Source organism: Pipistrellus kuhlii, unplaced genomic scaffold (assembly GCF_014108245.1).
Source record: "Pipistrellus kuhlii isolate mPipKuh1 unplaced genomic scaffold, mPipKuh1.p scaffold_m20_p_22, whole genome shotgun sequence".
Taxonomy (NCBI): domain Eukaryota; kingdom Metazoa; phylum Chordata; class Mammalia; order Chiroptera; family Vespertilionidae; genus Pipistrellus; species Pipistrellus kuhlii.
Window position 1 is genome coordinate 1,786,656 of NW_023425521.1, and position 27,324 is coordinate 1,813,979.

The window sequence follows — 27,324 nt, forward strand, 5'->3', positions numbered from 1 at the left end:
AGGTTCAGAGGGCAGGCTTGGGGGTGCAGGACCTCCTTTCCTACACCCTCCCCCCCATTCACATCACAGGGGTGGTGAGTGCAGCTCCTCTGCTGAGTGTTTCTCACCTCACCTTTCTGTGGGGTCAGCTGTCTAGGGACTTGGGCTTGTCGAGGCTTCTTTGAAATCCTTCCCCGGGGTCAAGATCAGGATTCTGGTCGGGCAGTGGGATAGTGGTGGGGTGGGAGCTGGTCGGGGAAGTCTGGGCCCCGGGTGCTGCACAGTTCCTTTGGAGGGAGAGCCAGGGCTTTTGTATTCTGTGGCCTGCACGCCTGGTTTCTAGGCAACCATGGCCATCTAGGTTCCATTCATGGTGGAGCCAAGTCCAGAGGATAGCCAATTGGCATTCAGAGCCCAGTTACCTGGGTCATTGGGATGTAGAGTGGGGCAGTCGGGCTGGGAGGGAATCTGGGAATGCCAAGTGCAGAGATGTGGGCGAGTTGGAGCTCCTCTGGCTGGCTGTGAGGTTCAACAGAAACCAAATCTAAGTCCTGAGCTTCACTCCGAGCCATCCTTCATCATCCCCAGGACCACTCGGCCCCCCTCCCTGCTTCAGCCTCATGGGACGCCTCACTGAGGTACAGGCAGTGGAAGGGTGCCAGAGTCCTGGGCCCATTTCTGGAGTGCTTCCTCCTACCTGCTCTTCGCAGGGCCAACCCAGCTTCTGTGGGATCCAGGAGGGGAAGCAGTGACACCCTCAAGCACAAGCTCTCCTCTTCCCTCCCCTCTGGGGGATGGAACAAAACAATCCCCTCACCAAAGCAAGTCCCCTCTTGTCATCTGCTCAGGCTCCTCCTTCCTGCCGGAGGCTCCCCCTTGGTGTGCACTACACAACATGCAGAAAGACCAGCAAGTCAATAAGCAGCTCCAGCCAGGTTGTCCCTAAATACACAGACTCGATTCAACTAACTTTATTCTTGCCCCCAGGTCAGGTCTCCAAAGTCACTTCATACTCTTCTTCCTCAGGAACCCGTTGTCACCCCAACCCTTGACTTCTGGTACCACCCGCTCCTGTCACTTGGGCTCCAGTCTCAATCCAACAGCCTTGACCAGGAGCTCAAAGCATAGCCACCAGTTTGAAGGTGCCCTCAGGCTTGGCAGGAACCACGTGGACAAAAGTCTTATAGAGCACAGCGCCCTGGGGCAGCCTGGAGACCAGATCCACAGCCTCTGCGTTCTTGGGGTTGGGCACGTAGACGTCCTTCGTGTAGCGGACGATCCCCTCCTCCAGGGCATACAGACACTTCCTCTTCCCCAGCCCCACCTGCAACACACAGACCTGCTCGCTACAGGAAAAGCCAGGCAGGTGGGAAAGGGACCCCAGGAGCTACTCATGTCTGCGCAGCTGGCTAGAAGCCACCCTGGCCAGATCTCAAAAGGCCCAGGAAATGCCCCTACTCTCTGCCCCTGGGGACTTGTTTCATGTAGACTAAGAAGTTGTCATACTGAACACTAGTCTGACACTCATTTTCATTTATACAGTGACCTGTAAGTGTAGGCTTTAATGAAACAACAGACCAAAGCTATATGGACAATGTATATGCTAATTAAACATAACGATATTAGGTAATACTTCATATAGTACTGAACATGTGTAAACCTCAAGGGATGTCTGACTGCCCTCTCACAATCCAGGACTGCTGGCTCCCAACTGCTTGCCTGCCTGCCTGCCTGACTGCCCCTAACCGCTTCTACCTGCTAGCCGGATCGCCCCTAACCGCTTCTACCTGCTAGCTGGATCACCCCCAATCACTCCCCTGCTAGCCTGATTGACACCTAACTGCTCCCCTGTTGGCCCAATTGCCCTAAACTGCTTTTCTCTGCCGGCCTGGTCACCCTAACTGCCCTCCCCAGCTGGTCTGGTTGCCCCCAACTGTCCTCCCCTGCTGGCTTGATTGCCCCCAACTGCCCTCCCCTGCAGCCCTGATTGCCCACAACTTCCCTCCCCGATTGGCCATCTTGTGTACACATGGGGGCAGCTATCTTGTGTGTTGGAGTGATGGGCAATTTGTATATTACCTCTTTATTACGTGGGATTACTGTGCATACGAGCATGGAGAGGTGGTTCCAGAAACTAAATGGGGAGGGGGCACAAAACAACTCACGTGGGCGCCTGGGTGCCAGCGAAACTGGCGTTGAGTCCCAAGGATGTTGCCGGCATGAACATAGTGACCTGGAAGAGAAGTCCACAGTGCACTGACTGGGGCAGCACACAGACTGCCGAGAAAACATGGTGGCCTACACTGTCCTGACCCAAAGGCTGCACACCGACCTCTGAGCGTGCCCCTGGATAAAACCAGTTTCCAGGTGGTCCAGCATGAGCAGCTAGCTCCCTGTCTCCACCCAGCAGCCTCTTCCCCCGAGTCACAAGCCCAAGGTTAACACTATCTGCTCTTCCTCAAGGCCCCCACCCGCCTCAGGCTTTCTCTGACTCTTTAATCTGGAGCCCAATGTTCTGGTGAGCTAAGTGGAGAGCACTAGGCCAGGTTCTCCTGCTCTGCAAAGGAAGGCCAGGGCACAAGGCAGGGTGCAGTGGGGAAATGAAAGCCAAGGCGCAACCTCACCCTCCAATTTCTTGATGCCATAGCTTTTGCCTCGTGACTTTCCACCGAGGTTTTTGGAGCTGCCACCTGTCTTCTTGGATGCGTATCTGACGGCAAGAGCTGCCACCTGAGGAGGCCTCAGCAGGGCTGCAGCTGCAGAGAGAACAGAAATGCGTTCAGGCAGACTCTGTTTCTCTGCCCCAGTGGCCATTTGCTAGTTTGAGGGGTGGCGGGAGGCAGTGGCAGGGGAGGTGAGGAGATAGGTGAGCAGGAATGCCACTGGACTGTGTTGGTTTTCAGGGAGTGTCTCAAGCCTTTGGCCTTCTCCCAGGGTAGGAGACAAGTCATTCCTTGTATTGTCCAGAGTGTAAGCACTGCTTGGGATATGTTTGTGTGTGGCCAAGGGGATGAGGGATGGGGCAGCAAAATATTAATGGGGGGAGAAAAACCCAAAACACCATGTGCCCTGCTGAGGAGAAACAAACACTGCAGAAATAGAAGTCAGCAAGAGGACACCACAGAGCTGCCTATTTCAGCCTCACTCACCATCATGTCCTCAAGGCTCCTACACTGTGGAGGGGCCAGACCACAGAGCCCAGCCACAGGACACCCAGAGAGACACCCACCACTTCCTTAGCCACCTCCCACCCACTGCACACCAAATCCTTTAAACAACAAGAGCAGCTTCTCTACGGCTGGCTCCCACAGGATCTGGGCATCCAGAAGGCTGACCCTTTCTTCAGCAAGCCCACCAAACACAGGTCCAACCAAGAGGGCTGACACACTGCCCTGCGAATCCGACCTCTCCATACCTATTCTAAGGTGCTCAGTGGCATTTGTTTTAAAAAGGAAAGTGAACTAAAATTCATACTAACCGAGATGAAAGCCACTTGCTATATGACAAGCCCAGGGCTGGCAGTCCCTGCATTCAAGTCTCCAGACACAGCCATGGTGAACCAGGGACATGCCAGGTATAAGAGATCCTGTGGGTCTCTGGAGCCTGTAAGTTCAGAGTTCCTAAAGCCTAAATTTCTGAAGTTTCTTTTTTTAATATATTTTATTGATTTTTTACAGAGAGGAAGAGAGAGGGATAGAGAGAAACATCGATGAGAGAATCATAAATCAGCTGCCTCTTGCACACCCCCAACTGGGGATGTGCCCATAACCAAGGTACATGCCCTTGACTGAAATCGAACCCGGGACCTTTCAGTCCGCAGGCCCGACGCTGTATCCACTGAGCCAAACAGGTTTCGGCAGTTTTTGAAGTTTTAATGAGAACTGAGACTCGCTGGGGCAAAACACCAGAGAGAAGGACTTACATTAAACACATGTGCTGCTCTACCTCCACTTAAATACCGATTCATTGGTTCACTCACGTATTAAGCTCAGAAACTGGGCTTCTGCTTTACCTACATGATCTCATTCACAAATCTTTGCCCTTCACTCTACTTCCCGGCCTTCTTTGCAAAGTAAGTGATGCTACCACCTATGCAGTTGCTCAGGCAGAAATCAAGGAATCATCGCAAATTCCTTCCTTTTGCTCATCTCAGTCTTCAGTTCACCAGCAAGCGCAATGGGTTCTACCTCCAAAACAGACTTCAAATCCATCCATGTGCCTCCAGGTTCACTGACACTACCATCTCGCCTAAATCCTCTCTCATCTCTCAGGAAGCCTGGGCTCCTGACTTCCACTCCAACCTTCCAGATTCACGTAAGAACAAGAGTTTGCTTCTCAACGTTTAAAACTGAGCCAGATCACTCTTTTGCCCTTCACTCTTACAGAGCTAAGCTTCCTGTCATCCTCCAGGTCTTAACTTAGATGTTACCTCCTCTGAGGGCTCTCCTGACCACTCAACCTACATACACACACCTGCTTTCTTTCACAGCACTATTTACGTTTCATTTGTGCTCATTTATTGGCTTATTCACTAGAAAGAATCATCCAGGGCAGTGGTCGGCAAACTCATTAGTCAACAGAGCCAAATATCAACAGTACAATTGACATTTCTTTGGAGAGCCAAATTTTTTAAACTTAAACTTCTTCTTACGCCACTTCTTCAAAACAGACTCGCGCAGGCCATGGTATTTAGTAAAAGAGCCACACTCATGGGCCAAAGAGCCGCATGTGGCTCGCGAGCCACAGTTTGCCGACCACAGGTCCAGGGGATACAGACTATGTCTCATTTTCTGCTGAGATCACCAGTGTTTGGCACAAAGACTCCATCTGTTGAGCCAACAGACTAACTTTTTGAGCTCAGTGTGCCAATGTTAGTAAACCCATTTATACAGATGAAAGTGCCCAAACAAAACCTGGAGGGAAGCGGGAGCCGATGTCACCCACCGCTAGGGAAGCTGTATTTACACTCCAGGCAGGAAGGACACGTGTTCCTCCAACCACCACCCACAGCTCGGCGCCCGGGCTTGTCACGTGATCAGCGACAGCCGCCCTTCAAACCTCGTGGCCCCGCACACTGCCCCCCCCCCCGCCCCGCACCCAGGGCCCTTGCAGGGAGCGGCCTGCACCACCGCCTCCACGGCTCCCTGCAAGGTCCCCGCTCCACCTCCACTCCTCCCCCCTTTACCAGCGGCCCGCGTCGTCAACGCCAGCACCGCCGACGCCATGTTTGCTGTATACTCGCTTCCGGTCTCACAAAGCTTCTGCTTCCGCTATCGGGGGATTTACTTCCGGGTCCTGCGTGGCAATTCAAAGAGAAGCGGGAGAAGCTGCAGGTGAGCTGGTGCGCGCAGCGCGGCTGCGGAAGCGGTTACGGACGGGGCGGGCTGGGGTGGGCTGGGCTGCGCTTCTCCCCTGAGCCCTGCTCTACAGGCACTTGGTGGCCTGGCCGTCCTGGGCCTCCGCGCGGGGTGTGGGTGAACTAAGGAGCCGCCTGGCAGAGGAGCAGGCTCTGCGGGCCCGCCTGCCCCACTCCCTCGTTTTGCAGGGTCTTTGGAGACTCTGCCAGGGGACCGGATGAGACCCCTCCCTAATCCCTTAAATTTACTTTCCGGAGCTCCTACTACGGAATGTGCCAGATGCTGGCGTAAGCGCTGTAGAAGATGCATGGTTTCTCTTACTTCTCACAGCCTTATAAACTAGGTGTTGGCATTATCCCTGTTTGACTAAGAAGAAAGCGAGGCCCAGGAGGGTTACAAGGTTTATCCCGGCTCACCCCTCCAGTGTTACAAAAATTAGTTCCAAGAATGACTCTCACACGGACTTAGCAACTGTATACCTAGCAAGAGAATTGAAAACACATCCACATAAACACTTGTGCATGATTGTGCAATGGCAGCATTATTCGTAATAGCCCCCAAATGGAATCAAACCAAATGTCCAAGTGATGAAAGGATAAACAAAATGTGCATATCTACACACTGCACTATTATTCAGCCATAAAAAGCAGTGAAGTACTGAAACATGTCGCAACAAAAGTAAATCTTGGATGCTAAGCGAAAGAAACATATTGTATGATTTCATTGATACGAAATATCCATAACAGGAAAAGGTAGATTTGTGGTTGCTAAGGGCTGGGGGGAAGGAAATACACAGTGATTTCTCAATGGTTCTGGGGTTTCTTTTGGGGGTGATGAAGACATTCTGGAATTTGATAGTAATGATGGTTTCACAACCTTTGTGAATATACAAAGAACCACTGAATTATGCACTTTAAAAGGATAAATTTCATGATGTTAATTTTTTTTTTTAAGGATGACTTCTATCATCCCCATTTCAGATGTAAAGAACAATGTGGGAGGGGTGTGTGAATCTTGTTACTACCCCCTTAACATTTTGTATTAGAAACTTTCATTCATTTACATCTCTCCTTGACCCTGAAAGGATTAGAGGCTGGCGCTGACGACGCGGGCCGCTTTCTGAGTTCCAGGTTGAATGTGTTGAGGACATACCCTATTTCTTTGTTTTTCTATATCTTGTTTATCTCCATAAAGCCTGGCTACAAAACACATCTAATGGACTGAACTGAATGCCACAGTCTGTCTCATCTTTCTTTGTCTTTTAGAGAATTAATTTGATAGCGCGTATTAATGGCTCTAAAGAAGTCATCCGTCTCCCTGGACTCTTCCAGTGATGCTGAGGAGCTGCCGGTATTTACCTTTCTGAAGAAGGAACCATGTTCAACAGAGAGGAGGCAGCCCCCGAGGGAGGAGAAGATCGTAGTGGTTCACACCTCCGATTCTGAGGCCTCCTGTCCCCCATCACCAAGGTGGAAAGATCCACCACCCGCCCCAGACACAGCTGACACCATCACAGCAGCACAGCCGGTCAGGGTGCTGAGCAGTGGAAGTGAGGAGGAGGAGGAACTCATTCCCCTGGCTGAGAGGCTTGCATGTAAGTTTTTGACCCACAAGCGGCTGAGCCCTGAGGATCCTAACTCCCCAGTTAAAAGCGTTTCGGATCATCAGAATACCGAAGGAGCCTCACGTGCCTGGGAAAAACTCTTTCCAAAGATCTGTGACGTGCCCCTCCAAGACCCCTCAGAAAGGTGTACATTGAATAACACGGACTCTACGGGAGACAGTCCACGCCCTCAGGTTCCAGCCTCCCAAGCCACCTGCCCTCTCCGGAGCTTCAGCTCATCAGTAACCAAACCAAATGCTGAGGCCCGCCCAGCTCAGAAGAGAACCAAGCACAGTCCGAAGGTCCAGCGGAGAGGCTCCCCGGGACGAGCACGCCGGAAGGAAAGCACCCGGAGACCACCGCCAAGGGACAAAGAGGCAGCACCGGCTAACAGACCAAAAGCCCTGAGGCCCGAGGAATGCTTAAAGCACGTCGCTGTGGCGCTGGACCCAGGTCCTCCCAGCACCTGTCTTCGCCCTGCGCTGAGTTTCCCGCTTCCCGGGCCACCCCCTGACAGCCCTCTCCGTGTGTTGCAGAGCTCTTACAGATGGAAGGCGGGGGCCAGCTGCTCGGAGCGCTGCAGGCCATGGAGTGCCGCTGTGTGATCGAGGCGCAGGCCGTGCCTCGCAGCCTCGCCTGGAGGAGGAGGGCCTGGCCGGCTGCGGTAGGGTTTCTGCTGTGTCTGTCCTCTCCCTCCTCCCTCTTAGCCATCTAAGGCCCCAGCGGGAAAACAGATGGTGCACTCAACTTCAGATAACTTGAGGAGGATTTAATAAAGGGACTATTTTCCAAGGCCTCGGCAAAGGACAGTGCAGTACTTCGGGGTGATAACAGTGTTGAGTCAGGGTTTCTCCACCTCAGGGACTGTTGTCATTTCGGATCATTCTGTTGTGCTGGCCTGTCCTGTCATTGTAGAACATTTAGCAGCATCCCTGCCATTTACTCACTCAGTGCCAGTAGCACCTTCCCCCGTTATGACCATTGAAAATGTCTCCAGATGTTGCAAATGTTTCTTTGAGGAAAATCGCTCTGGTTGGGTACCGCCAGGTTATCATAGCTGTTACCGTGCCTGGGCCTGAAGGGATGAGGGGAGAAAGTGTTTCCTGGAATCCAGGAGGGAAATGTAGAGAAGACCACCTAAGCCATAGCAAATGCTAGGTGATCCTGTTGGGAGGGAGCCAGGGAAAGAGATACCCTGAGTTTACTCTCCTCCCTCCCTCTAACCCCCAGGGCCACCAGCCAGGGGCATGTGGACCTGGTGACATGGTCCGCAGAGATCACCCTGAGGGGCAGAGAGCAGAGTGGGGAAGGGAGGAGAGTGATCTGTGGGGCGGAGGGGAGGTAATCCACACAGGTTTCCCGATTCCCTCTAACCGGACTTTGAGGATAAGGCGGGCTTGTGTTTGAATTGCAGCCTCGTGGCTTTATTGCTATGACCCCGGGCAAGTTATAACATCACTTTGTGCTTCTTGTATAAAATGAGGATACGGTTACTTCCAGTCCTCCCCGCCCTTGTTGTAAGGACTAAATGGGATAACCAAGCACCGAGCACATAGTAGGCACATAGTACATCCTCCTTCCTGGCCTGGGCACCCAGGTTACTATACCTCCTGTACCTTCCACTCCTCTTTATCTGCGAATCCAAAATACTTGACCCTGCATTTTCAAGAGTCTATAGGTGAAACATTATATTTTTGCTCTCTTGTCTGGATCTCATAAATTTCTCAGCTCATTTCAACTTGTGAATGTTCCTTTCTTTCTCCCCCCCCCCAAAAAAAAAAATTTGATTTTAGAGAGTGGGAGAGGGGAGAGATATAAACAAGGATAAGAGAGAAACATCAACATCAATTGTCTGCCTCCTGCACACCTCCTACTGGGGATCGAGCCCACAATCTGGGCATGTGCCCTGATAGGGAATCCATCCACTGAGCTCTTGGTGCATGGGATGGTGCTCAACCACTGAGCCACACTGCCTAGGCTCCTTATCTACTACCTTTGAGACGCTAAACAGTTGAGGACTGGGGGGGGAGAGTGGGGGTCAGGACGGGATCATGGTTATTGGTTCTTGCCACCACGACTTCGTTCCAGAAGAAAACGAATAAAACAAAATGGGGTAGACTGATAGGGTGAGCTCCTTCCTGGAGAGCAGCGATCGCCAACTAGTGGTCCAGACCACTAGTGGTCCAGGAGGTCCGAAAGGTTGGCGACCACTGCTCTAGAAGACCTGGGTCTCTCTGGCAGGTGCTGAGCACCTGCTGACTTGCCTCCCTCTGCTGGGTTCCGGGTGCTTTGGCAGGATGGAGAGGAGGCCTGGGTGGAGGAGCCGATGGTCCTGGTGCTGCTTCCGGCAGAGGCGTTTGTCTCCATGATCCACAACTTCAAGCAGGTGGGCAGAGGCGCAGGGGTGGGCGCTGGGGCATGGGACAGAGGGCTGACTCTAGGCAGCAAGCACTAATGCGGCTCCTGCCCCTGAATGCAGGGAGGTCCAGGCAGCACTGAGAGAGGGAAGGAAACGCTTCGGAGCTTTGTCACAGACATCACGTTAAGAACAGCGGGAAAAGCTCTGTCACTGGTGATTGTGGATCAGGAGAGACGCTTCAGGTTTGGATTTGTCAAGACTTAGCATCAAAAGGGGCAGCTCTTGGGCCAACAGGGGTGAAGTTATTCATCCCAAATCTAGATCCTTCTGCCAGGTAGCATTCCTGCCGAGCCCTGTGGGATGCTCGGTCCGGTCTTCTTGTACCTCTTCTGCCTCAGCTCAGCCTGAAGGTGCTTGCTTCCCTTCTTTGATTTCCTCCCCTGCTTTAGTGCTCCACATCCTCCAAGGAGAAGGAAACAGGGAGTGGCAAACGGAGAACAGGCCAAGGAGAAGAAGAAACATAGACCACCAGAGGCCAACTCAGGGCCCACGGTGTCCAGGGTAGACATGGAGGAGGTAAGAGCGTACTGTTGCCTGTGTCAGGCGGGGCATCCATTCTACTAACCCCATTTGTTATTGGAAGTGCTCTGCCTTGGGACTAAGTAGGAGAGGACGGGCTAAACAGGAGCCATGGGGTCGGGAACAGGGAGGAGAGAAGCCTCAGGGAACATGGAGGGAAGAAAAACTTCAGACTAGTCTCGCCGCCCTTCCAGTCCAGTGTCTGGATTTTAGGCGTTGGTGGACCTGCAGCTACATACACACGCCCAGGCTCGAGTTGTGCAAAGCTGGAAAGAGCTGGCCGACTTCGCGTGCTCGTTCACGAAGGCCGTGGCTGAGGCGCCCTTCAAGTAAGTGCCCAGGCAAATGCCAGCCCGCTGCCGGCTCTGGTCCTTTACAGTCGTTCTGGTCCCAAAGATGCCCCTTCCCCCCAAACTCAGTCAGTCCATTGTCACAGGTTCGAAGCAGGAGCTGTCCTCACAAGGGGGATTCTGGGGAAGAGCCCTCAGGCCCAGGCCCTTTCAGATGTTCTGCTTTAGCTTGTGTGTTTGTGTGTTTGTGTGCTGCCGGCTGGCCCAGGTTCACCAGTAGGCAAAGTTACCAGGATGCATTGCAGGTTGGGTCACAATGTGAGAGCCTTTCATAAAATGGAAAGTTTTGCCAAAACCGGTTTGGTTCAGTGGGTAGAGTGTTGGCCTGCGGACTGAAGGGTCCCGGGTTCGATTCCAGTCAGGGGCATGTGCCTTGGTTGCGGGCACATCCTCAGTGGGGGGGGTGCAAGAGGCAGCTGAATTGTTTCTCTCACATCAATGTTTCTAACTCTCTATCCTTTCTCTTCCTCTCTGTAAAAAAATAAAAAATAAATAAAAATAAATAAAAAATAAAAAGGAAAGTTTTAGCCTACTTAGCTCAAGGAGTGTTCCCAGTCAGAATTTAAATGAGACCTCAGAGGCCATCTAATCCAAGTCCCTTGTTTTCTACCTGAGGGAACTGAGGCCTGAAGAGACTGCCTTAGCCAAGCTCCTAGCACGTTAGAACCAGAACTAGACTGTGCAACGCCCGACACCCAGGCCCCGGTGTCTGACCGTGTGCACTGCCTCTCCAGCCAGTGCAACCCTATCTCAACATACACTAAAGATTCTGGCACTTTCCTGGTACCTTCCCTTTTAATGAAAAGGACTAGATGTTGTTTTTAAGGGAATCAGTAACTAGCATTGCTTAGGATCAAAGTGAGCAAGAAAGATATAACCTTGTGCCCACCTCTTTCAAGGTCACTGGAAGGAGGAGTTTAAGATCCCAGTTAGGGGACAGGTACAGGAAAGTAACCAAATCTCTTCATCCCCGCTGCCTGCAGGAAACTTCGAGATCAAACTAATTTCTCCTTCTGCCCGGAGAGTGACTGGGCTGGAGGGGCGAAGGTGGACCGCGCTGGCAGGGGCCTTGCTCAGGTCTGGCGGCGGCAGATTCAGCAGCTGAACCGAGTCAGCCTGGAAATGGCCAGTGCTATTGTGGCCGCCTATCCCTCCCCACAGCTCCTGGTCCAGGTATGCTGCTCCAGGGCCCACCACCCCGTGCCCTGCGGCTAGGGGACTCCCGGATGATCCTCGCTGACAGCATGGGTGAGGGCCCAAGATTGCCTTGTAGGTCAACATGCAGGTCTGCGGAGACCCGAGCTAACATTGACCCAGGGTGGGGGGACAGTTCTCATCCCCCAACCCAAGCTCACCACAGCCTTGCTCCTCGATGAGGGATGACTGGATGGAGTGGTACTGAGATCATTTTCCACCCTCAGGCTTACAGGCGGTGCTTCTCAGAGCCAGAACGCCAGAATCTGCTTGCAGACATACAGGTACGCCGTGGAGAAGGCGTGACATCTACCTCCCGCCGCATTGGACCGGATCTGTCCAGGCGTCTCTGCCTTCAGATGACCACATTGCAGCCAGATCTCTCTTTAGACGGTGCAGACTGAAGCTAGCCCCAAGGGACAGGGTGAAAAGCTGGAGATTCCTGCCTCGGGACATGACCAATGAAGAGAGGGAAGTGTCTCCTGGAGCACAAGCCTAGGTCAGGCCCACACCAGGCTCCTTCTTGGGCGCCATTGTGGAAGTCTCCCTACTTACCAGCTGGCTGAGATATTTGCCGTTTTCTTCACCAGCATTCGTTTTGCCTCTTGGCAAAAATCAAGTGCCATGCATAAGCCACCCCTGCCCCAGCCAGCCCTCAAAATACAAAGGAACACAGACAGACCATTCAGACACGTATTTAATAGTTGTAGAAATCCAAAAGAACCTCAACATCAAGGCTTGAGATCATGAGTGAAGTGCCCTCGGTGGGTTGGCTTTGCTAAGCTGGTTGTCCAGCCCTGTTGGCCCACGGAGGCTGCCTCAACCAGCCAGGGAACGGGTCTGATACTGTGCGGACTTCTGTATTCTCAGTCTTTTCTTATGTACTATGTGTTTAGTTTCAATAAAGCATTTGTACCAGTGGCTCTGGAGCTTGGAGGAAGACTAAAGGAATGCGTAGTGATCCAGAGTAAGGTGTGGGCCTACACAGCAGAGCTATCCTTAGGGGAGAAAAGTCATTTCTGCCAGGATCAGGATAGTCACAGCTGGCAATCCTATCCAGTTGGGCCACTAGGGCTAGAAAGCTGGGGCCCGTCCTCTTCATCCCTGAACCTTAGCAGCTGTCCTCGGTGAGGGGCAAGGAACTTGCAATCAGGAGTCTCAGTGAGCAGGCACCATGACACAGCCATTCCTGATCCCTACATCCAGCTGTTGTCAAAGATGAAGCAGAGGAGGCCACTGAGCAAGAAAACGCTTACTCTGGCAAATGAGTGACAGCCCTGCCCTTAATTGCACAAGTCAATGGAGTTCCTGACCCCATTTAAATGCCTCGATGCTCCTCGATTCCCTTCGCTGCCTAGGTAAGTTCTGGGGCTGGAACCGAACAATTCTGAACCTCAGTCTCTGACACTGGAGTGTTCAGGTTGCCTTGGAGGTAGTCACACCAACTCCTAACAGCTGTCACAGAGGCTACGTCTGGTTTACTGGCAATGGGGAAGTTAATGCTCTAAAATCGAGGCATTGTATGGAAGCCACATGAGTTGGGACAGGATTCTACAGGAGCTGCCCAAGTCCCTCAAGGCTATGAGGTTTCTACTTGTGGGCCATGAATCTGTCTACATGAAAGATTCCACACTCTGGCTGAGAGATACCATTCTGGTCTCTCAGGACATGGTAAGGAAGGAAAGATGATGGAAAAGAAAGAATACTAGAGTGGGAGTCCCATTCCCTCAAAACAGCTGGGAGACCATAAGCAAGTCATGGGAGGTCTCAAGTTCCTTATCTGCCAGTGTTCTATTGGACTGCATGGTCTAGAAGTCCCCTTCTGAGCCTGAGACTGCGTGGTCATTAACATGTCTGAATGCCTGAGGTCCTTAAGAAAATAGGAATGCCCCTCCCCTCCGATTTAGGCTAGATTTGCTGAGTATGGTGTCCTAATTCCCAATAACAACCCGCTGCCTCCTGATCTGCCCCGGGTCCCCGGGGAGGAATGAAAGGGTTTGTGACACACAAAAGTATAAATGTAGTGACAGCTGACCAGTTAGAAATGAGCCTTGCCTGAACAGTTTCGTATAACAACCAGAAAAGGCTGTTGTTCCTCTCCCCACCCCCAAGCCTATTCCTTTAGGCCTGTGGTCACTCCCTCTCCCTAACTCCCACTTCTTATTCCTCCAGGGAACCCTGACTACGGAACAAAGGAAGTCCTACAAAGAGGAGGTCTCGAGTACCAATCAGCAGCCATTTAATGACGGCAGGTAGGTCTGACGCTAAAAAGAGGTTGTGTCCAGCAGAACCCAATTCCATAGGAATCCAAGTCCCGGGGCTGGGAGGAGCAGGCGTTGGGGACACGCTCACTGCTGAGGGTCGGTCTGCAGGACCCACTGGAGGATGTGGTGGCTGCGCAGGCCCCGAATCGCATTGTCGTAGATGGTATTCACGCTGGTGCAGAGGGGCAGCTGCTGCAGCTCCGTCGCCCGGCACACCACCAGCCCGCCCGCCACGCACAGCAGCAGCAGCAGCAGCAGCTTCAGCACCACCCAGGACCGGGTGTGCTTCCGGGACTGCTGCTTCCGGGACCGAGAGCCGGACTTGGATTCTGGAGTGACAGTCACAGTAGACAAAAGAGTTCAGTCATTTTGAGGAGACCCACACTGTCCACCACTCAGTGTCCACATACACCCCTCTCAGGCATGAATATTGTTGTAAGAACATCTGAGCTCAGAGAATCATCGATTTGTTATTCCACTTATTTATGCACTCACTGGTTCTGTATGTGCCCTGATCTGGGATTGAACCCGCAACCTTGGTGTATTGGGACAATGCTCTAATCAACTGAGCTATCCGACCAGAGCCTTGAGATGTATTAATATTGTTAATTATTATACTGGGTGGCACAAAAGTAGGTTTTGAATAGTTGTGAATCCGTGAAACAGCTTATTTTTTGTATTATTAGTTATTAAATATGGATTATTTTCCATAGGAACAACTATAAACCTAATTTTGTCCCACCCTGTATAAGATACATATAAAAACAGTGATTACTGCTGGGAATGGGGGTGACTGCCAGTTTCTGATCTATTTAGAGAGAACCTTCCTACACTGTCTGCAGTGAACATGTATATTACATTTATAACTAGAAAAAAAATGGTTTTGAAATTACTAGGCAGCATTTAAAAAAACCTGACTGAGCACTCTCATGCCAAGAGGCCATGATTTTATCCCTTCATCCTGTCACTGCCCTGTAAGGAGGAGGATCCTCGTTTTACACAAGGAAGCCAAAGAGTGGTGAGGTTAGGCACCTTGCTCACGGCCAGCGAGGGCGAGCAGGCCTCCGCCTCCCTCCAGAGCTGCTCCTGCTCGGGGGTCCCTTTGGCCCCGCGGGTATACGACCGTCCCATGTACATGGAGCCACATACCACCACAAACACAACTGGGCACACTCAGGCAAAACACTAAGGTGTTTTTTATACCACATGGCTCCCCGAACACGGACCAAATGACTCCGTGGTGTTCAAGCAGAAAGAGAGTAATGTGTTCCAACGTGGAAAGAAAGCCATAGGCAGTGCTGGCTTTCCTGGGCCAGCACCACGCTCTCAAAACACCCCCAGTGTGCTCCATGGATGATGCGAGGGACTTTTAAGAGTCCCCTAACCTTTCTTGCATCCTTAACCTTTCTTGGTAATTTTAGCTCTTGGTAATTACATAAAGTGCAATTCCCTGTCCTGGGAATGCTCTCAGCCACATCTGACCAAAACCCCACATGTGCCCGTGGGGAAACAAGCCAGCCAGACACTTGTTCCCAAAGAGAACCCCCCATTCCTCATAAGCAGACCCTCCGAGGTGCTCCCAGGCCAGAGGGGTCTCTGTATCTGACTGAGCTTTCAAGCTCACTCGTTCACCCACGCCTGCACACACCCGTGCGTCTCCCCACTGCCCCTGTCGGAGCCTTACAACCAAGGGAACGCTTACTCGATGCCTGATTTGTTTCCTTCTTGGGTTTCTTCTCTGGCTCCCGTTTGGATGCTTTGAGGGCATCGTACTCCTTCCTCCGGCGCTCCTTCTCTTCCGCCTTCTCCCGCTTCCGCACCTCCCGCTCCTTCTCCTCCTTGGCTCGCTGCTTGGCCTCCCGCTTCTTCTCCGCCTCTACAAGCAAAGACATCCCACATGGCTTCTCTCCCCACCTCCCGTGTGCTTTCCCCAGCGACTGAAAGCGTGGATTCAGCCTCCCGTCCCCTAGGCCGAGGGTCACCAAGGACACATGAGGAGCCAGCTGCCTTCCTGCCCTCCCTGCAGTGTAATGAGCGGCTCCGGGGTTTGAAGGACGGACTCATGAGGGGCTTTCTAGCCACAAGCTGCGAAGAGATCAGGGTGAGCTAACGAGGGGCACAAGGCATGCGTGATGAGGCCGGTGCTCCCCTAGAACAGGTACCGGCTCAGAGAGCACAGCGATCGAGCAGAAGCAACAGTGGAGGTGTTGAGTCCACAGGGTTCCTGTCTCCCGAGCTCCGGGAAGGAATGTGGCTTGAGAAGGACAAGTAAGAAGAGAAAGTGAGCACTCGGGTTCAGGGGTAGAGGCGATGGAAATGTTTTTCTGAACAGGCGAGATGAACAGTTTGTAATGTCTAGACTTATTCTGATTTACTTCACAGTTCAAAGATGTTTACACGCAGTCCCCAACTTACAAATTATTGGCTTCTAAAAACGCATTGCCAAATTCGCTATTTGGACACCTGAAGTACATTTTTCCAAAGCCAGAGGCCACAAATGGTGGCTACATGTCCTTTTAGGGCTTCAAGGCCCGTTTGAGCCATCATGCGGCTGAATAGCAGCACTATAAGTACGGTAGCTTTCCACTGGCTCTGAACAAGCAGGCTCCCAGTGCCTGCTGAGCCCTGGGAATGCCAAGAACACTCGGCCTCCAGAGCCTGGCCGGGAAGCAGTGGGAGTAAACATGGCATCACAGCAGCCATGTGCGTGTAAGGGACAGGCGTAGCTCCGAGTTCGGATCTCAGGGACTGCGTGCCATCAGTACCACGTGAGCCTCTAACCACAGGAGCCAGCCAGCCAGGCGACAGAGCACCTGGGTGCCAGGCCTTATTCTAACTGCTCGAGAGACAACCGTGAAGACAAGCAGGCTCTAATGCCCAAGTCGTCTACTCTGTAGAGGAGACAACAATAAACAAGTGAGCAAACAGTAAAACAGAAATGCCGTGTTCCATAGACTAAATGCTAGAGGGCAAGATGGAGAATGACATGGAGGGTGGTATTCTAGTTTGGGTGGTCCGGGAAGGGTGAAGGTTCACCTAAGGCAACATTTGCACAGAGACGTGGGGATTACAGAAACCAACCGTGGGAAGATCTGAGGGAAAAGGAAGCCAAGCAAAGCCCCAGAGGTGAGACTACCTGCTGTGTTCCAGCAACAGCAGGGGCCTGTGTGGCTGAAGTTAACTGTAGTCTCTGTGTGTGTGTGTGTGTGTGTGTGTGTGTGTGTGTGTGTGTAAGAGAGACAGAGAAGGCTGGAGAAGCAAGCAGGCGTGGACCATGGCAAGTCTTGACGGCCATTTTACTGAGTATGAGTTTCATTCTAAGCTCAATTGGAAGCTACTGTTATGAATCGTAATGTAAATATCTGTGTTTTCCACAGGTTGAGAACCGCTAGCAGTGTCACCTAAGACCATCGGAAAACACAGACATTTGCATTACGATTCATTAACAATAGCAAAATTACAGTTATAAAGTAGCAACAAAAATAATTTTATGGTTGGGGGTCACCATAACATGAGGAATTGTATTAAAGGGTCGCGGCATTAGAAAGGTTGAGAACCACTGCATTAGAGGGTTTTAAACAAAAAGCAGCGTAATTGATTTGTTTTAAAAAAAGATTCCTCTGGCTGCTGTGTGGAGAACTCTACAGAGAAGGAGACACTAGCAGTCCGCGGGTGGAGGCTTGATGAGAGTGCTGGCCCCGGAGGTGGGGGAACAGTCTCATACAAACGTGCTGACAGACTGGGGAGAGGAGTAACAGGAGAAAGGAATCATGGACAACTTTCTGATTTCCGGCTAGAATGACTGCAGGGATGTTGATTTCCTCTCCTGGGGAACACTGCCAGGACCTGGTTTAGCCGGGCTGAGTTTGAGACGCCTATTAATCCTCCAGGCAGACAAGCAGTTGAACGTGACAAGCTCAGTGGAGGAACCAAGATCGGAATGAGGTTGGTCAGACAAAGATGATGCGGTCTACCCCCACACTGTTCCCGCTGCTCTGCATGACGCCTCTGCTGGATGCCAGCTCCTGAGGCAGAACCAGTGGCTGGGACCAGGGCCCCGAAGATGACTGAAGCGGGATGGCCACCTACCGCGCTCTACTTCCTGCCGCCGCTGCCTCTCTCGCTCCTGATCCGCCTGCACAACCTTCATGTGCTGTAAAACCTGCAAAGGCAGAAGAGGGCGCTCAACGACTCCACGCAGCAGCCCACAGCCACACTTCCCAGGATCCCAGATCGCCACAAGCCTCCGGAGCCGTGCAGAGCTGGGAGCTAATAACCCTTAGTGCCAATCCCCGGAGAAGAGTCCGAGAGCTCAGTGACAACTGGAATCTGTAAAACCCTGCCGTTTAGTCTCTAATGTGCAATTTCATAATTCTGCGTGATTCTCCCAGCAACTCTGTGCCGAACATGGACCACTCGGTGATGAGCAGGGACAGCAGTTTTCCCCAAGATGCTTTCCGACCTCCTCCTCATGTTCCCTTCTCCTCAGTCCCGGGCAGTTTTCTTATCTAACTCCTTTACAAGACTTTGAGTTCCTAAATGTAGGCACTACTGTCCTGACTGTAGGCGAACACAGAGCTTAGCTAATTATAGGCACTCAATACATGTTTGATGAACAGCTGACAGACTGGGTATAGGAGTAACGGGATTCCCATTTCAAAAGGGGGAAAACTGAGACTCGGCGCTCGGTCCACGCCTTGCAGGCTGGAAGCAACACAGCTGGGAGGGCAGGTCTTCTGAGTTCCCAGCCCAGAGCCTGTTCCACTCCCTCGTGCAGAGGCAGGAGAGCTTGAGAAGAAGGGGAAGGAGCCATCCCACCCAAACACCACACCACCCACTGGCACCGGAGGGGCTGACCTCCAATTTAACCGCAGAGATTCTCCGGATGGGCACAGTTAAGGGAGGAAGAAAACACCTTATTTGTTTAGCAGCTGACATTCCTTGGATGTAGGGGACTTAGTACAAGCTTGGAGCCCAACACAATCCTGACTCCTCCTTACTAACAGTGTGACCTTAGCAAGTGACTTAGTGACTTAACCTTTCTTTTTTATTAACCTTTCTGAGCTGATTTTCTCATCTGGGAAACAGAGATAAGACTTCTCAGGCCTGCCGAGACCGGTTTGGCTCAATGGATAGAGCGTTGGCCTTCGGACTGAAAGGTCCCGGGTTCGATTCCAGTCAAGGGCATGTACCTTGGTTGCGGGCACATCTCCGGTAAGGGGTGTGCAAGAGGCAGCTGATTGATGATTTTCTCTCATCAATGTTTCTAACTCTCTATCCCTCTCTCTTCCTCTCTGCAAAAAATCAATAATATATATATATTTTTAAAAAATTTCTCGGGTAGTTGCAAAGATTAAATTACATAACCTGTGCTAGCTGCCTAACTTAGCCCCTGGCATTATGTGTGCTCACTAAATACGTCTGCTTTTTTACTTCATCTTCCTAATTGCATTAATGAGGAGAGGAAAACCTAAACTATGGTAAATTACAACAGCAAATGGTCTGCATTTCACTACCACACTAGACACCCTACAGGACATGTTTTCATGTGCAATTATTTTACTTCATGGGAACTTCAGACATGCACACACCCATCATGAGAGGGCTCAGGGGCAGGCCTGCCAAAGCAACTCCCCTCCAAGGGCCTGGTTTGAAGTCACAAGGAACCATCCTGTGTAACCCAGGATCGAATCTCTTCTCTCCAAAGGGAATCAACATCCTAAAAATTGGCTTCTCAACGAGGAGTTACAGGATGTGGAGGAAGGTAAAGCATGGGGACAGTCTGTGTGTCTCTGAATTTTAAATAAGCACCAACCACTCGGCTGGTTTTAGGGAATATACAGCTGGCTAAAGAAGGAGCTCGGAGGTTTAAGAGACGTCCCTTTTACCTTTATAACGGAGTAACTTGCATTTACCTGAAAACACAGCAAGTTCAGAAATGGGAGGGACTCTTTTCATTTAGACTGTAAGCCCTAGAGCAGAAGGGGAACCTTTTTCTGCCAAGGGCCATTTGGATATTTATAACATTTTTCACAGACCATACAAAATTTATCAATTTGAAAACTAGCCTGTATGTAGTCAAACATTTAATTAACTCACCCCTAATGCCTTAGCAGGGTTAGACCAAATGGTTTTTTAGGCCTTACACCGCTCGTGGGCCAGATGTTCCCCATCCATGCCCTAGAAATAGATTTTGTCTACTTACCAGTTCACAGCATATAGTGAGCACCTGATGAATACTGTTGAACTAACATTTTTAAAAGATTCTTTACTACGTACCAAGCTGATGAATGACAACTAACCCACGTGAGGTAAGATCTAAACTAACTTATGGGAAGTGGCCCAGGCCACTCCCCAGCAAGGCCTAATGGTGCGCTGCAGGAGACAGCTCAGGGGCAGCCATGCCGGAAGGATGGCTTAGTTACCACAACCTGGAGCTTTGTCTGTAAGGCATATGGGAGCACTGAAGACCAATAAAAACTGTTTCTATAGGTCACTAACTGTAGAGTCTCAGCAATCTCATACGGCTCAATGTATTATTTGTTGACCAAATAAATGGACAAACGAAAGGCATGTGCACAATGAGAGTGCCTAGTGTCAGAGAGAGGAACACATATTTCCCACGGAGCATGCAGTACAGAGAGAGAGTAGTCAGCGGTAGCTACCACTGTTCTCCGAAACCAACGTCCCTCCTAAAGTACCACGTTTTCAAAAGGGGACGTCACTGATCCCGAAGTGTCCTCAGCTACGGGCACGCTGTCGCCTTGGTTCCTCGGCTGCCTTTATTTTGCTGTTGGTTTCTTACAATAATAGGTGGTACAGATGATGGGACTATCTAAGAAGCTAATGATAAGAAAGTCCATTACTCTCAAGATTCCCATAGAGACCCATCATACGCATGTTCCACTTACATTAATTCTTGCTTTTAAAGTTAAGGCCTTTTGCTCACCACACCCCCTAAGCAAAGCCAGTCATCGGGTGGCCCGTTCTGGAGCTGGAAGGGAAAATGGCTGCAGGTGGGGAATTTGAGAGATGGGAGCAGTGCTGTTCTTAGCATGTGAGGCGTCTTCAGGGTTATTGGCAATGTGTGCCTTCACGTTGCCTTTGTTTCCTCGCTATTTCACATGACTCGACTGGAATCAAATGCCAGGTCTGTTTATAGCTATAAACTCACAAATACAAATAATACCTTTATTATCGAAGTTCCTTCCTGTGACTCAGAAAGGCCACTGCCCCTAACTCTCTGGCTCCATTGAAACAACAGTGACAGTGAAATGTTGGATCAGGGAGGTCCTGGTTTCTAAGAATGGAAGGCCTGCAGTGAGAGCCAAGCTAGTATTGTTCTACTACTTGTAAAGTCAACACAGAAACAAAGGTCTCTTTGCTTGCCAGGTTCATAGTAGACAAATGTCACTTTTATCACTTTAATCAACACAGAACCACAGGTGCCCTGGAAGGGAAAACAAGAGGAGGCAGAGGCAAGTCCCAGGAGTCTGTGAAGGAGGCGGGGGGGGTGGGCGGGTAGCTTACCTTGTTGGCACACTGCTTACACTGCTTCTCATCCAGGCAATCCCCTGCCACTTTGGCCAGGACAGGATCCAGGGGGTTGTCCTTCAGGTCCAGCCACTTCAGGCTCTAAAGAGAAAGGGCAAAAATAAAAAAATTTAAAAAAAGGAAAAGATGGGCATTGAGACTGGTTAGGTCTGAGTTCACACACTGAGTCCCTCTGAGTGGAATAAAGGAGTAGGGAGAGAGCTCCTCTGGGTCCCAGCCGCAGGAAACGCCATGAGGCAGCACCTGTTCCGGCCAGCCCTTCTCAAAGCCGCGGTCCAGGAGTCCCTGAGCCCTGTGCCATCCCTGGCCATGAAGCAGTGGTTCATGAATTGTTACCTTGAGCTGAGCAAAGCTGACAGGCAGGGTGACCAGTCTGTTTTTGAGGAGATCCAGGTGCTGGAGGTTGACCAGACGGCCAAAGTCGGCTGGCAGTTGCTGCAGTTTGTTCTTACTCAGGTCCAGCTTCACCAGGTGGATGAGGCTGCAGAAATCCGACTAGGACGCGAAGAGAGAACACCTGAGCCTGGGGCGCGCACACTGGTGTGACAGCCCCGGAGCCCCCAGCTCAGGCACCGGTGTGTGAATCCTGACTCTGCTTTTTACCAGCGATTCCCTCTCCAACGAGAACAGACACAATGAGCATCACTCCTGGTGGTCACTGGTGAGATGTGTATGCAAAAGGGCTGAGCACAAAGCAGCCAAAATAAATGTGGGTCCCTTCACCATAGTTCTCCCTCTAACCCAGTGGTTCTCAACCTTTCTAATGCTGCGACCCTTCAATATAGTTCCTCATGTTGTGGTGACCCCCAACCATAAAATGATTTTTGTTGCTACTTCCTAACTGTAATTTTGCTACTGTTAATGAATCGTAATGTAAATATCTATTTTCTGATGGTCTTAGTTGAACCTGCTAGCCGTTCTCAACCTGTGGGTTGCGATGATTCATTAACAGTAGCAAAATTATAGCTAGGAAGTAGCAATGAAAATAATTTTATGGCCGAAGCCGGTTTGGCTTGGCGGTGGAGCGTCGGTCTGCGGACTGAAAGGTCCCGGATTCGATTCCGGTCAAGGGCATGTACGTTGGTTGCGGGCACATCCCCGGTGGAGGATGTGCAGGAGGCGGCTGGTCGATGTTTCTCTCTCATCGATGTTTCTGGCTCTCTCTCTCCCTTCCTCTCTGTAAAAAATCAATAAAATATATTTTTAAAAAAAAGAAAAAGAAAATAATTTTATGGTTGGGGGTCACCACAACATGAGGAACTGTATTAAAGGGTCGCGGCATTAGAAAGGTTGAGAACCACTGCTCTAACCTCTCCTCCACATTGCTACTCACACACCACCCTATGTTCACCTTTCACAGAGCTGTCAGAACATAGTGAGATCATCCATTTCCCTAAAAGGATCAAGTGCCCCTTGAATGCCAGTTATTCTATTTCTTTCTATTTTCTGTAGCACCTGACACAGTACTTAGCACAAGTGCCCTGTGAGGGTTCTTTAAATGACTGACTGAATGGGCTGAGGCACACCCTACCCATATCCTGGCTGTTCTTCAGCTCATGTCAAAACATCCCTCTTGTCATTAAGCCGTTAAGGTACTATTCCTGTTCTCTGGGGACTTGTGAATGCCAAGGGACCTACGCCAGGGGATCTGCACTGCAGAGGAAGGCAAGACAACTGATTGAAAAGCACACTTGGGAGTGCCAAGGGGCCATCCGACAAAGTGCACAGCAGGTGTCGGGTTGCAAGGAATTCTGCCCTTTAATTCAGCACAAACTACTTCCTAGAAGTGGGGGAGCTCAGATGCCTTTTTCAGGAATAAACATGGTTCTTGGTGAGCTGTGGGATGATGCTGCAGATAATGAGTGAGGTCCAGGTGAATATTGAGAGGGGAATGGACTAATGACCCCGTAAAGAAACTGCCAACTTGAGACTCGATTCCTGAGCAAATGAGTGAATATCAGAAAAAGGCAAGAAGGGACTTGGCCAGGGCAATGGACAGGGGAGACAACAATGACCCCCCACATAGACCTGACTGTGAAGGAGCACCACTATAGAGGAGAAAGCCGCCATTGCCCAGGAGAGGCTGAAGGCATGAAGGAGGCCAGCGCCTACACAGGTGCAGCAAAGGAGAATTGGTACAAGAAATAGCAAAAGGATTTGACCATAGATTGGATGTGCTGAACAAAAAGTTATCTCAAGCAATTAAAGACTGAAAGGATAATGACACAGCAGCCCATACGACCACACTTTTTCCTGTTCCCCGTTAACGGCTGCACAGATAACGAGCAATTTAAGAAGTTCTCCAGTCTCCTCTATGCAGCAGGGCGATAAACTATTTTACAAAGTGATAATATCAGTCGGAAAAAAAGGATGAGCTCAATAAGGGGCTCGGCCAGCATCCTGTTGTTGACTGTAGTCTTCCGTGGCTGTCTGTCCCACTGGTCCACAGAACAAGGCCCCTACTTTGCCTTCCTTCCCACTGAGACGACTACACCCCCAACTCAGATTTAGTTAAAAGCGGGCTGTAGTCCTGTTCTGAAATTATGCCTAAGACACAACTGCTCAAAAGGAAGATGAAGCATCAGGGCTCCAGAAGGAATTGTGCTTGTCCGCCCGTCTTACCGGGAGAGTAGTCAGTTTATTGCAGGACAGATCCAGGATGGTGGCCTTCGGAAGGGCAGCCTAGGAAAGGGAATGAGAACAAAACATCAAATCAACGCATAAACTGATTCAGTGACATCTGCTGAGGAAGCATTTACCAGTTCCCATGATCAGGAAAGGCCTTTAAAAAAAATTAACACTAAAGTATAACGTTCCTAGAAATAGGAGAGGAAAAATGAGCCCATCAACCAAAACTTAGGGAAGAATGCAAACAGAGGTTTGGCTATGGAACATCCAAGGAAGGAAAACAGAACTTAAGGAATTCTTCCTCGCATTTCTAGTATTTTCTCTAGCACCCTTATCAGTTTTAAAGGAAGGGACTTAGTCTAATAACAGCTTTGCAATTTCCATATTCCCTACTTAAGGCCTTCTGGGCTCTCTCACTATACGTGTTGGCCGGTTTGTGACTGAATGAATGAATGAGTAAATGAGTGACTATCAGAGTGAAAATAAGGCCCTCAGGGCCCATCTCCATTTCCCCTGGTGTCCAGGACTGGAGAAGCTCAGCAAAAGCAACCCTTCTTTCTCCCTCAGTAAGGTGACCAGATCGTCCAGCTTTTGGTGGGACAGTCCTGATTTTCAACAATTTTTCCCACGGCGTTTTAAAAAAGTCCCAATTTTTGGAATCTTTTCAAAAATCGGGACTTTTTTAAAACGCTGCAGGACAGGGAAAAATTATTGAAAATCGGGGCTGTCCTGCCAAAAGCGGGGCGATCTGGTCACTTAACCCTAGGGGCAATGCTGTGGGACCAGACGCCTGGAGTACATGGTTCCCAGGCCTCGGCCAGGTGGAAACGAGGCTGGCCATCTTCCTGGGGTGGGAACGAAGCCAAGTGCTCAGATAAAGGACCCTGGGCCAACCTACACTTTCCAGTGGTCAGCAAGTCCCAGGATTAAAGTCTGACCACCTAAAAAAGTTGTACATTTTACAGTGGGAAAAAAGCTCTAATACCTAAGCCCTAATCCAGCATTTGCTGCCTGCCTGTTTGACATCACATCACAATTGCACCGAATCCTCATAACCTCTATGAGATGGGAACTATGATCACCATTTTATAAAATGAGGAAATCTAGGAAGGGAAAAAAGTGAACTAGCTTGCCAAGGACACTCAGCTATGAAGCAAGGGGGAGCTGACACGCTAACTGGGAATCCCGTGCTAACTTCCATACCACACAGCCACGGCGAGGGAAGAGACTGGGTCCAGTGCCAAAGGCAGTGAAAAGTCCACGTCATCCAAAGGGAGGCAAGCGAGGAGGGTGCAGGTGGGGCACCGGCTTGGCCCATCTCACTCACTCCACTTGGGCAAACTAGTTGTGTCATCTCCTAAGGGCCTCAGACCTCGGTTCCCTGGAGGGTGGGAGTAGAGGGGTTGGAGGGATGGGCCCGGGGCAGCGGGGGTTCCGGACAGTCTCAGTCCCGTAGACAGGAGAGACCTTGCCAACCACGCAGGGAGACTTCCCCTTCTTCCAGGAAGGACGCCTTGGGGCTGGGGCGGCCGCCTGGGATTGCTGGCTCCCTAGAAAGCCCTAGTTCCGGGCCACACCCCGGTCTACCTGGAGGCCTACTTCTCAGACCTCGTCATTCATTCATTTGTTCATTCATTCTCCGAATACTTCCAGCAGCCGCTCTGTGGGCCGCCTACCCGGCCGGGGTCCGGCACGGAGCTGGGCGTTGTGAAAACCGCCCAGATGGGGCAGGGGGCAGGTTTACTCTTGACCCGTACAAAGCCAAAGGCCGGACCAGCAGCCCCCCTCCCCCAAACCCCATCTCTGGAACTGCGCCAAAGTGACACGTGTACATCCCAGAAGAACCCCGGGACCGAACGCGGCCTCCCGGGGCCTCCGTCCCCCTCTCTCCGCCGTATCTCGAGACCTAACAGCGGAGGCAGGGGACGGGGAAGGCGGCGGCCCGTGCCAGGGCCAGAGGCAGGCACGGTGGGCGCCTGGGCCTCGCGCGACGGTACTGACCAGCTCCTTGACCGGGACCTCGTTGAGGTCGCTGAGGCTCAGGTCCAGCTCGTTGCCGTCCAGCTTTTCGCGGAGATTCCCGCCCTTGTTACCGGCCTTGGTCATGGTGACGCCGGCGGAGCGGTCCCGTCTCTCTCGGGCTGCAACCGGCAGGAGATGCTCGAGAAGCCGCCCTTGGGCTCAATGGTCTTGCACCCCCAACCTATAACGCCTGCGCCCTCCGCCGCCGCCGGTGCAAAGCCTCCGCCGCCCGTCTGCCCGCCGGCCGCACTCTGATCCCCGCGCCCCGCTCCCACCGGTGCCGCCGCGACGACGACCACTTCCGTGTCCACGTCACCTTCCACGGCCACCGAGACGCGCTGGGCTAGAGTGGCCCTAGCTGGTGCCTGAGCGCCCTCTGGTGCCCGGGCTCGCGCACTGCAGGCGCCGCCAACACCAGAGGGGTGGGGTTCAAGGCTCCGAGTTGTTTTGCGAAGGCGGGGCCGCCGCGTTCCCTGGTGACTTGGGGGCACGTCTGCGGGCATCATTGCTGACCACGTTACGGGGCGAAAGGGCTCGCGAATGGGGCCAGAAGACCTGGGCTGCGTCCAAAACTGACCTCATGAGATCACCCGCATTCTCCTGGATGAGAAGCCGAAACTGTGTGTCCTTCAGAATTGCTCCTGTCCTCTACCCAACAATCTCCAAATCCTCCGGAAAACTCAACCTCTGCCCGTCTCTCATCCCCTCCTCACTGCCCCGGACCTTGTCTAGGCCACCACCAACTCGCACCTGGGATTGCTCTGAGCCTCTCTTCCTCTCATCCACCTCCACGCAGCTGCCCAGATGATGTTTCTAAAAATCTAGCCAGGTCTCCCCTCTGCTTAAAACCCTTCAAACCTCCAGCGACCGCTAGGCTATGGATGGCTCTCCTTTGTAGTCTGGCCCAGCCTGCTTCCGCAGCCTCCTCCTAAGCCCCCGTCTCTGCCTGGGAGACCTTCAGTGGAGGGCTCCTCACCTCTCCCTCTCCTGGAACGGCCACCGACTGAACCCCAGACTGAGTTAGAAGCCCCCCTCTGGGGCTCTGACGATGCCCTATATGCTGCCTGATTGTCAAAGGTGGTAGAGCTTGGTGGCTAAGGTGGGGACTGGACCAACTGGGTTAATTAATCTTGGCTCTGCCTCTTGCTCCTGATGAAACCTTAAGCAACCACTGTGCCTCATCTATGAAAGCATGAGAATCAGGCATAAGAATGCTCCCCAGCTGACAGGGCTCGAGAAGGATGGAATGAGTGAAACGCACACAGGAAGAGCTTGCCACAGTGACTGGCACTTCGTAAGAACCCCATAAATATTAGTTATACTTATTTTGATGGGTCTGCCTGCCACTCTGGACTGTGAGGGGCAGAGATTTTTTATCTTCGTATCCCCAGCATCTGAGGGTCTGATGCATGATAGTTGCTCATTCGGGTGTTCA

At 51.5% G+C, this 27,324-nt stretch overlaps 3 protein-coding genes across 6 annotated transcripts; 1 reads left to right on the top strand and 2 right to left on the bottom strand.

Moving 5' to 3' along the window:
- Positions 1 to 932: 932 nt before the first annotated feature.
- Positions 933 to 5,311, bottom strand: MRPL27 (mitochondrial ribosomal protein L27). Of its 3 annotated transcripts, none has more exons than XM_036451364.2 (4): positions 5,165 to 5,311; positions 2,604 to 2,735; positions 2,145 to 2,212; positions 933 to 1,303 (listed from the first exon to the last, which is right to left on the bottom strand). In XM_036451364.2, the coding sequence occupies exons 1-4, from the start codon at positions 5,202 to 5,204 to the stop codon at positions 1,097 to 1,099; spliced, it is 447 nt and encodes a 148-aa protein (XP_036307257.1). In that variant the 5' UTR covers positions 5,205 to 5,311; the 3' UTR covers positions 933 to 1,096. The 3 variants fall into 3 exon arrangements, with proteins under 3 accessions (XP_036307257.1, XP_045442052.1, XP_045442053.1); XM_045586096.1 differs by lacking the exon at positions 5,165 to 5,311 and adding an exon at positions 3,458 to 3,595; XM_045586097.1 differs by lacking the exon at positions 5,165 to 5,311 and adding an exon at positions 3,477 to 3,592.
- EME1 (essential meiotic structure-specific endonuclease 1) lies at positions 5,174 to 12,342 on the top strand. Of its 2 annotated transcripts, XM_036451354.1 has the most exons (9): positions 5,174 to 5,312; positions 6,602 to 7,392; positions 7,476 to 7,603; positions 9,236 to 9,325; positions 9,419 to 9,540; positions 9,748 to 9,874; positions 10,091 to 10,206; positions 11,211 to 11,400; positions 11,649 to 12,342. In XM_036451354.1, exons 2-9 carry the CDS (start codon positions 6,627 to 6,629, stop codon positions 11,823 to 11,825), a joined length of 1,716 nt encoding a protein of 571 aa, XP_036307247.1. In that variant the 5' UTR covers positions 5,174 to 5,312; positions 6,602 to 6,626; the 3' UTR covers positions 11,826 to 12,342. The 2 variants fall into 2 exon arrangements, with proteins under 2 accessions (XP_036307247.1, XP_036307248.1); XM_036451355.1 differs by lacking the exon at positions 11,211 to 11,400.
- Positions 12,101 to 26,199, bottom strand: LRRC59 (leucine rich repeat containing 59). The gene is made up of 7 exons (XM_036451363.2): positions 25,869 to 26,199; positions 23,862 to 23,921; positions 21,576 to 21,734; positions 21,216 to 21,320; positions 17,775 to 17,847; positions 15,388 to 15,561; positions 12,101 to 14,014 (listed from the first exon to the last, which is right to left on the bottom strand). Exons 1-7 carry the CDS (start codon positions 25,971 to 25,973, stop codon positions 13,770 to 13,772), a joined length of 921 nt encoding a protein of 306 aa, XP_036307256.1. The 5' UTR covers positions 25,974 to 26,199; the 3' UTR covers positions 12,101 to 13,769.
- Positions 26,200 to 27,324: the final 1,125 nt, after the last annotated feature.

Coding starts and splice junctions, on each gene's coding strand:
- MRPL27 (XM_045586096.1), bottom strand. CDS start 3,548: ATGTCCCTGGTTCACCATGGCTGTGTCTGGAGACTTGAATGCAGGGAC. Junction 2,736..3,457: donor AGCAAGTGGCTTTCATCTCG/GTTAGTATGAAT, acceptor TTCTCTCTGCAG/CTGCAGCCCTGCTGAGGCCT. Junction 2,213..2,603: donor TGGCATCAAGAAATTGGAGG/GTGAGGTTGCGC, acceptor CTTCTCTTCCAG/GTCACTATGTTCATGCCGGC.
- LRRC59 (XM_036451363.2), bottom strand. CDS start 25,973: ATGACCAAGGCCGGTAACAAGGGCGGGAATCTCCGCGAAAAGCTGGAC. Junction 21,735..23,861: donor ATAAACTGACTACTCTCCCG/GTAAGACGGGCG, acceptor TTCGCGTCCTAG/TCGGATTTCTGCAGCCTCAT. Junction 15,562..17,774: donor GCGGCAGGAAGTAGAGCGCG/GTAGGTGGCCAT, acceptor CTTTGCTTGTAG/AGGCGGAGAAGAAGCGGGAG.
- EME1 (XM_036451354.1), top strand. CDS start 6,627: ATGGCTCTAAAGAAGTCATCCGTCTCCCTGGACTCTTCCAGTGATGCT. Junction 7,393..7,475: donor CGCTGTGGCGCTGGACCCAG/GTCCTCCCAGCA, acceptor CGTGTGTTGCAG/AGCTCTTACAGATGGAAGGC. Junction 11,401..11,648: donor CCCCACAGCTCCTGGTCCAG/GTATGCTGCTCC, acceptor TTCCACCCTCAG/GCTTACAGGCGGTGCTTCTC.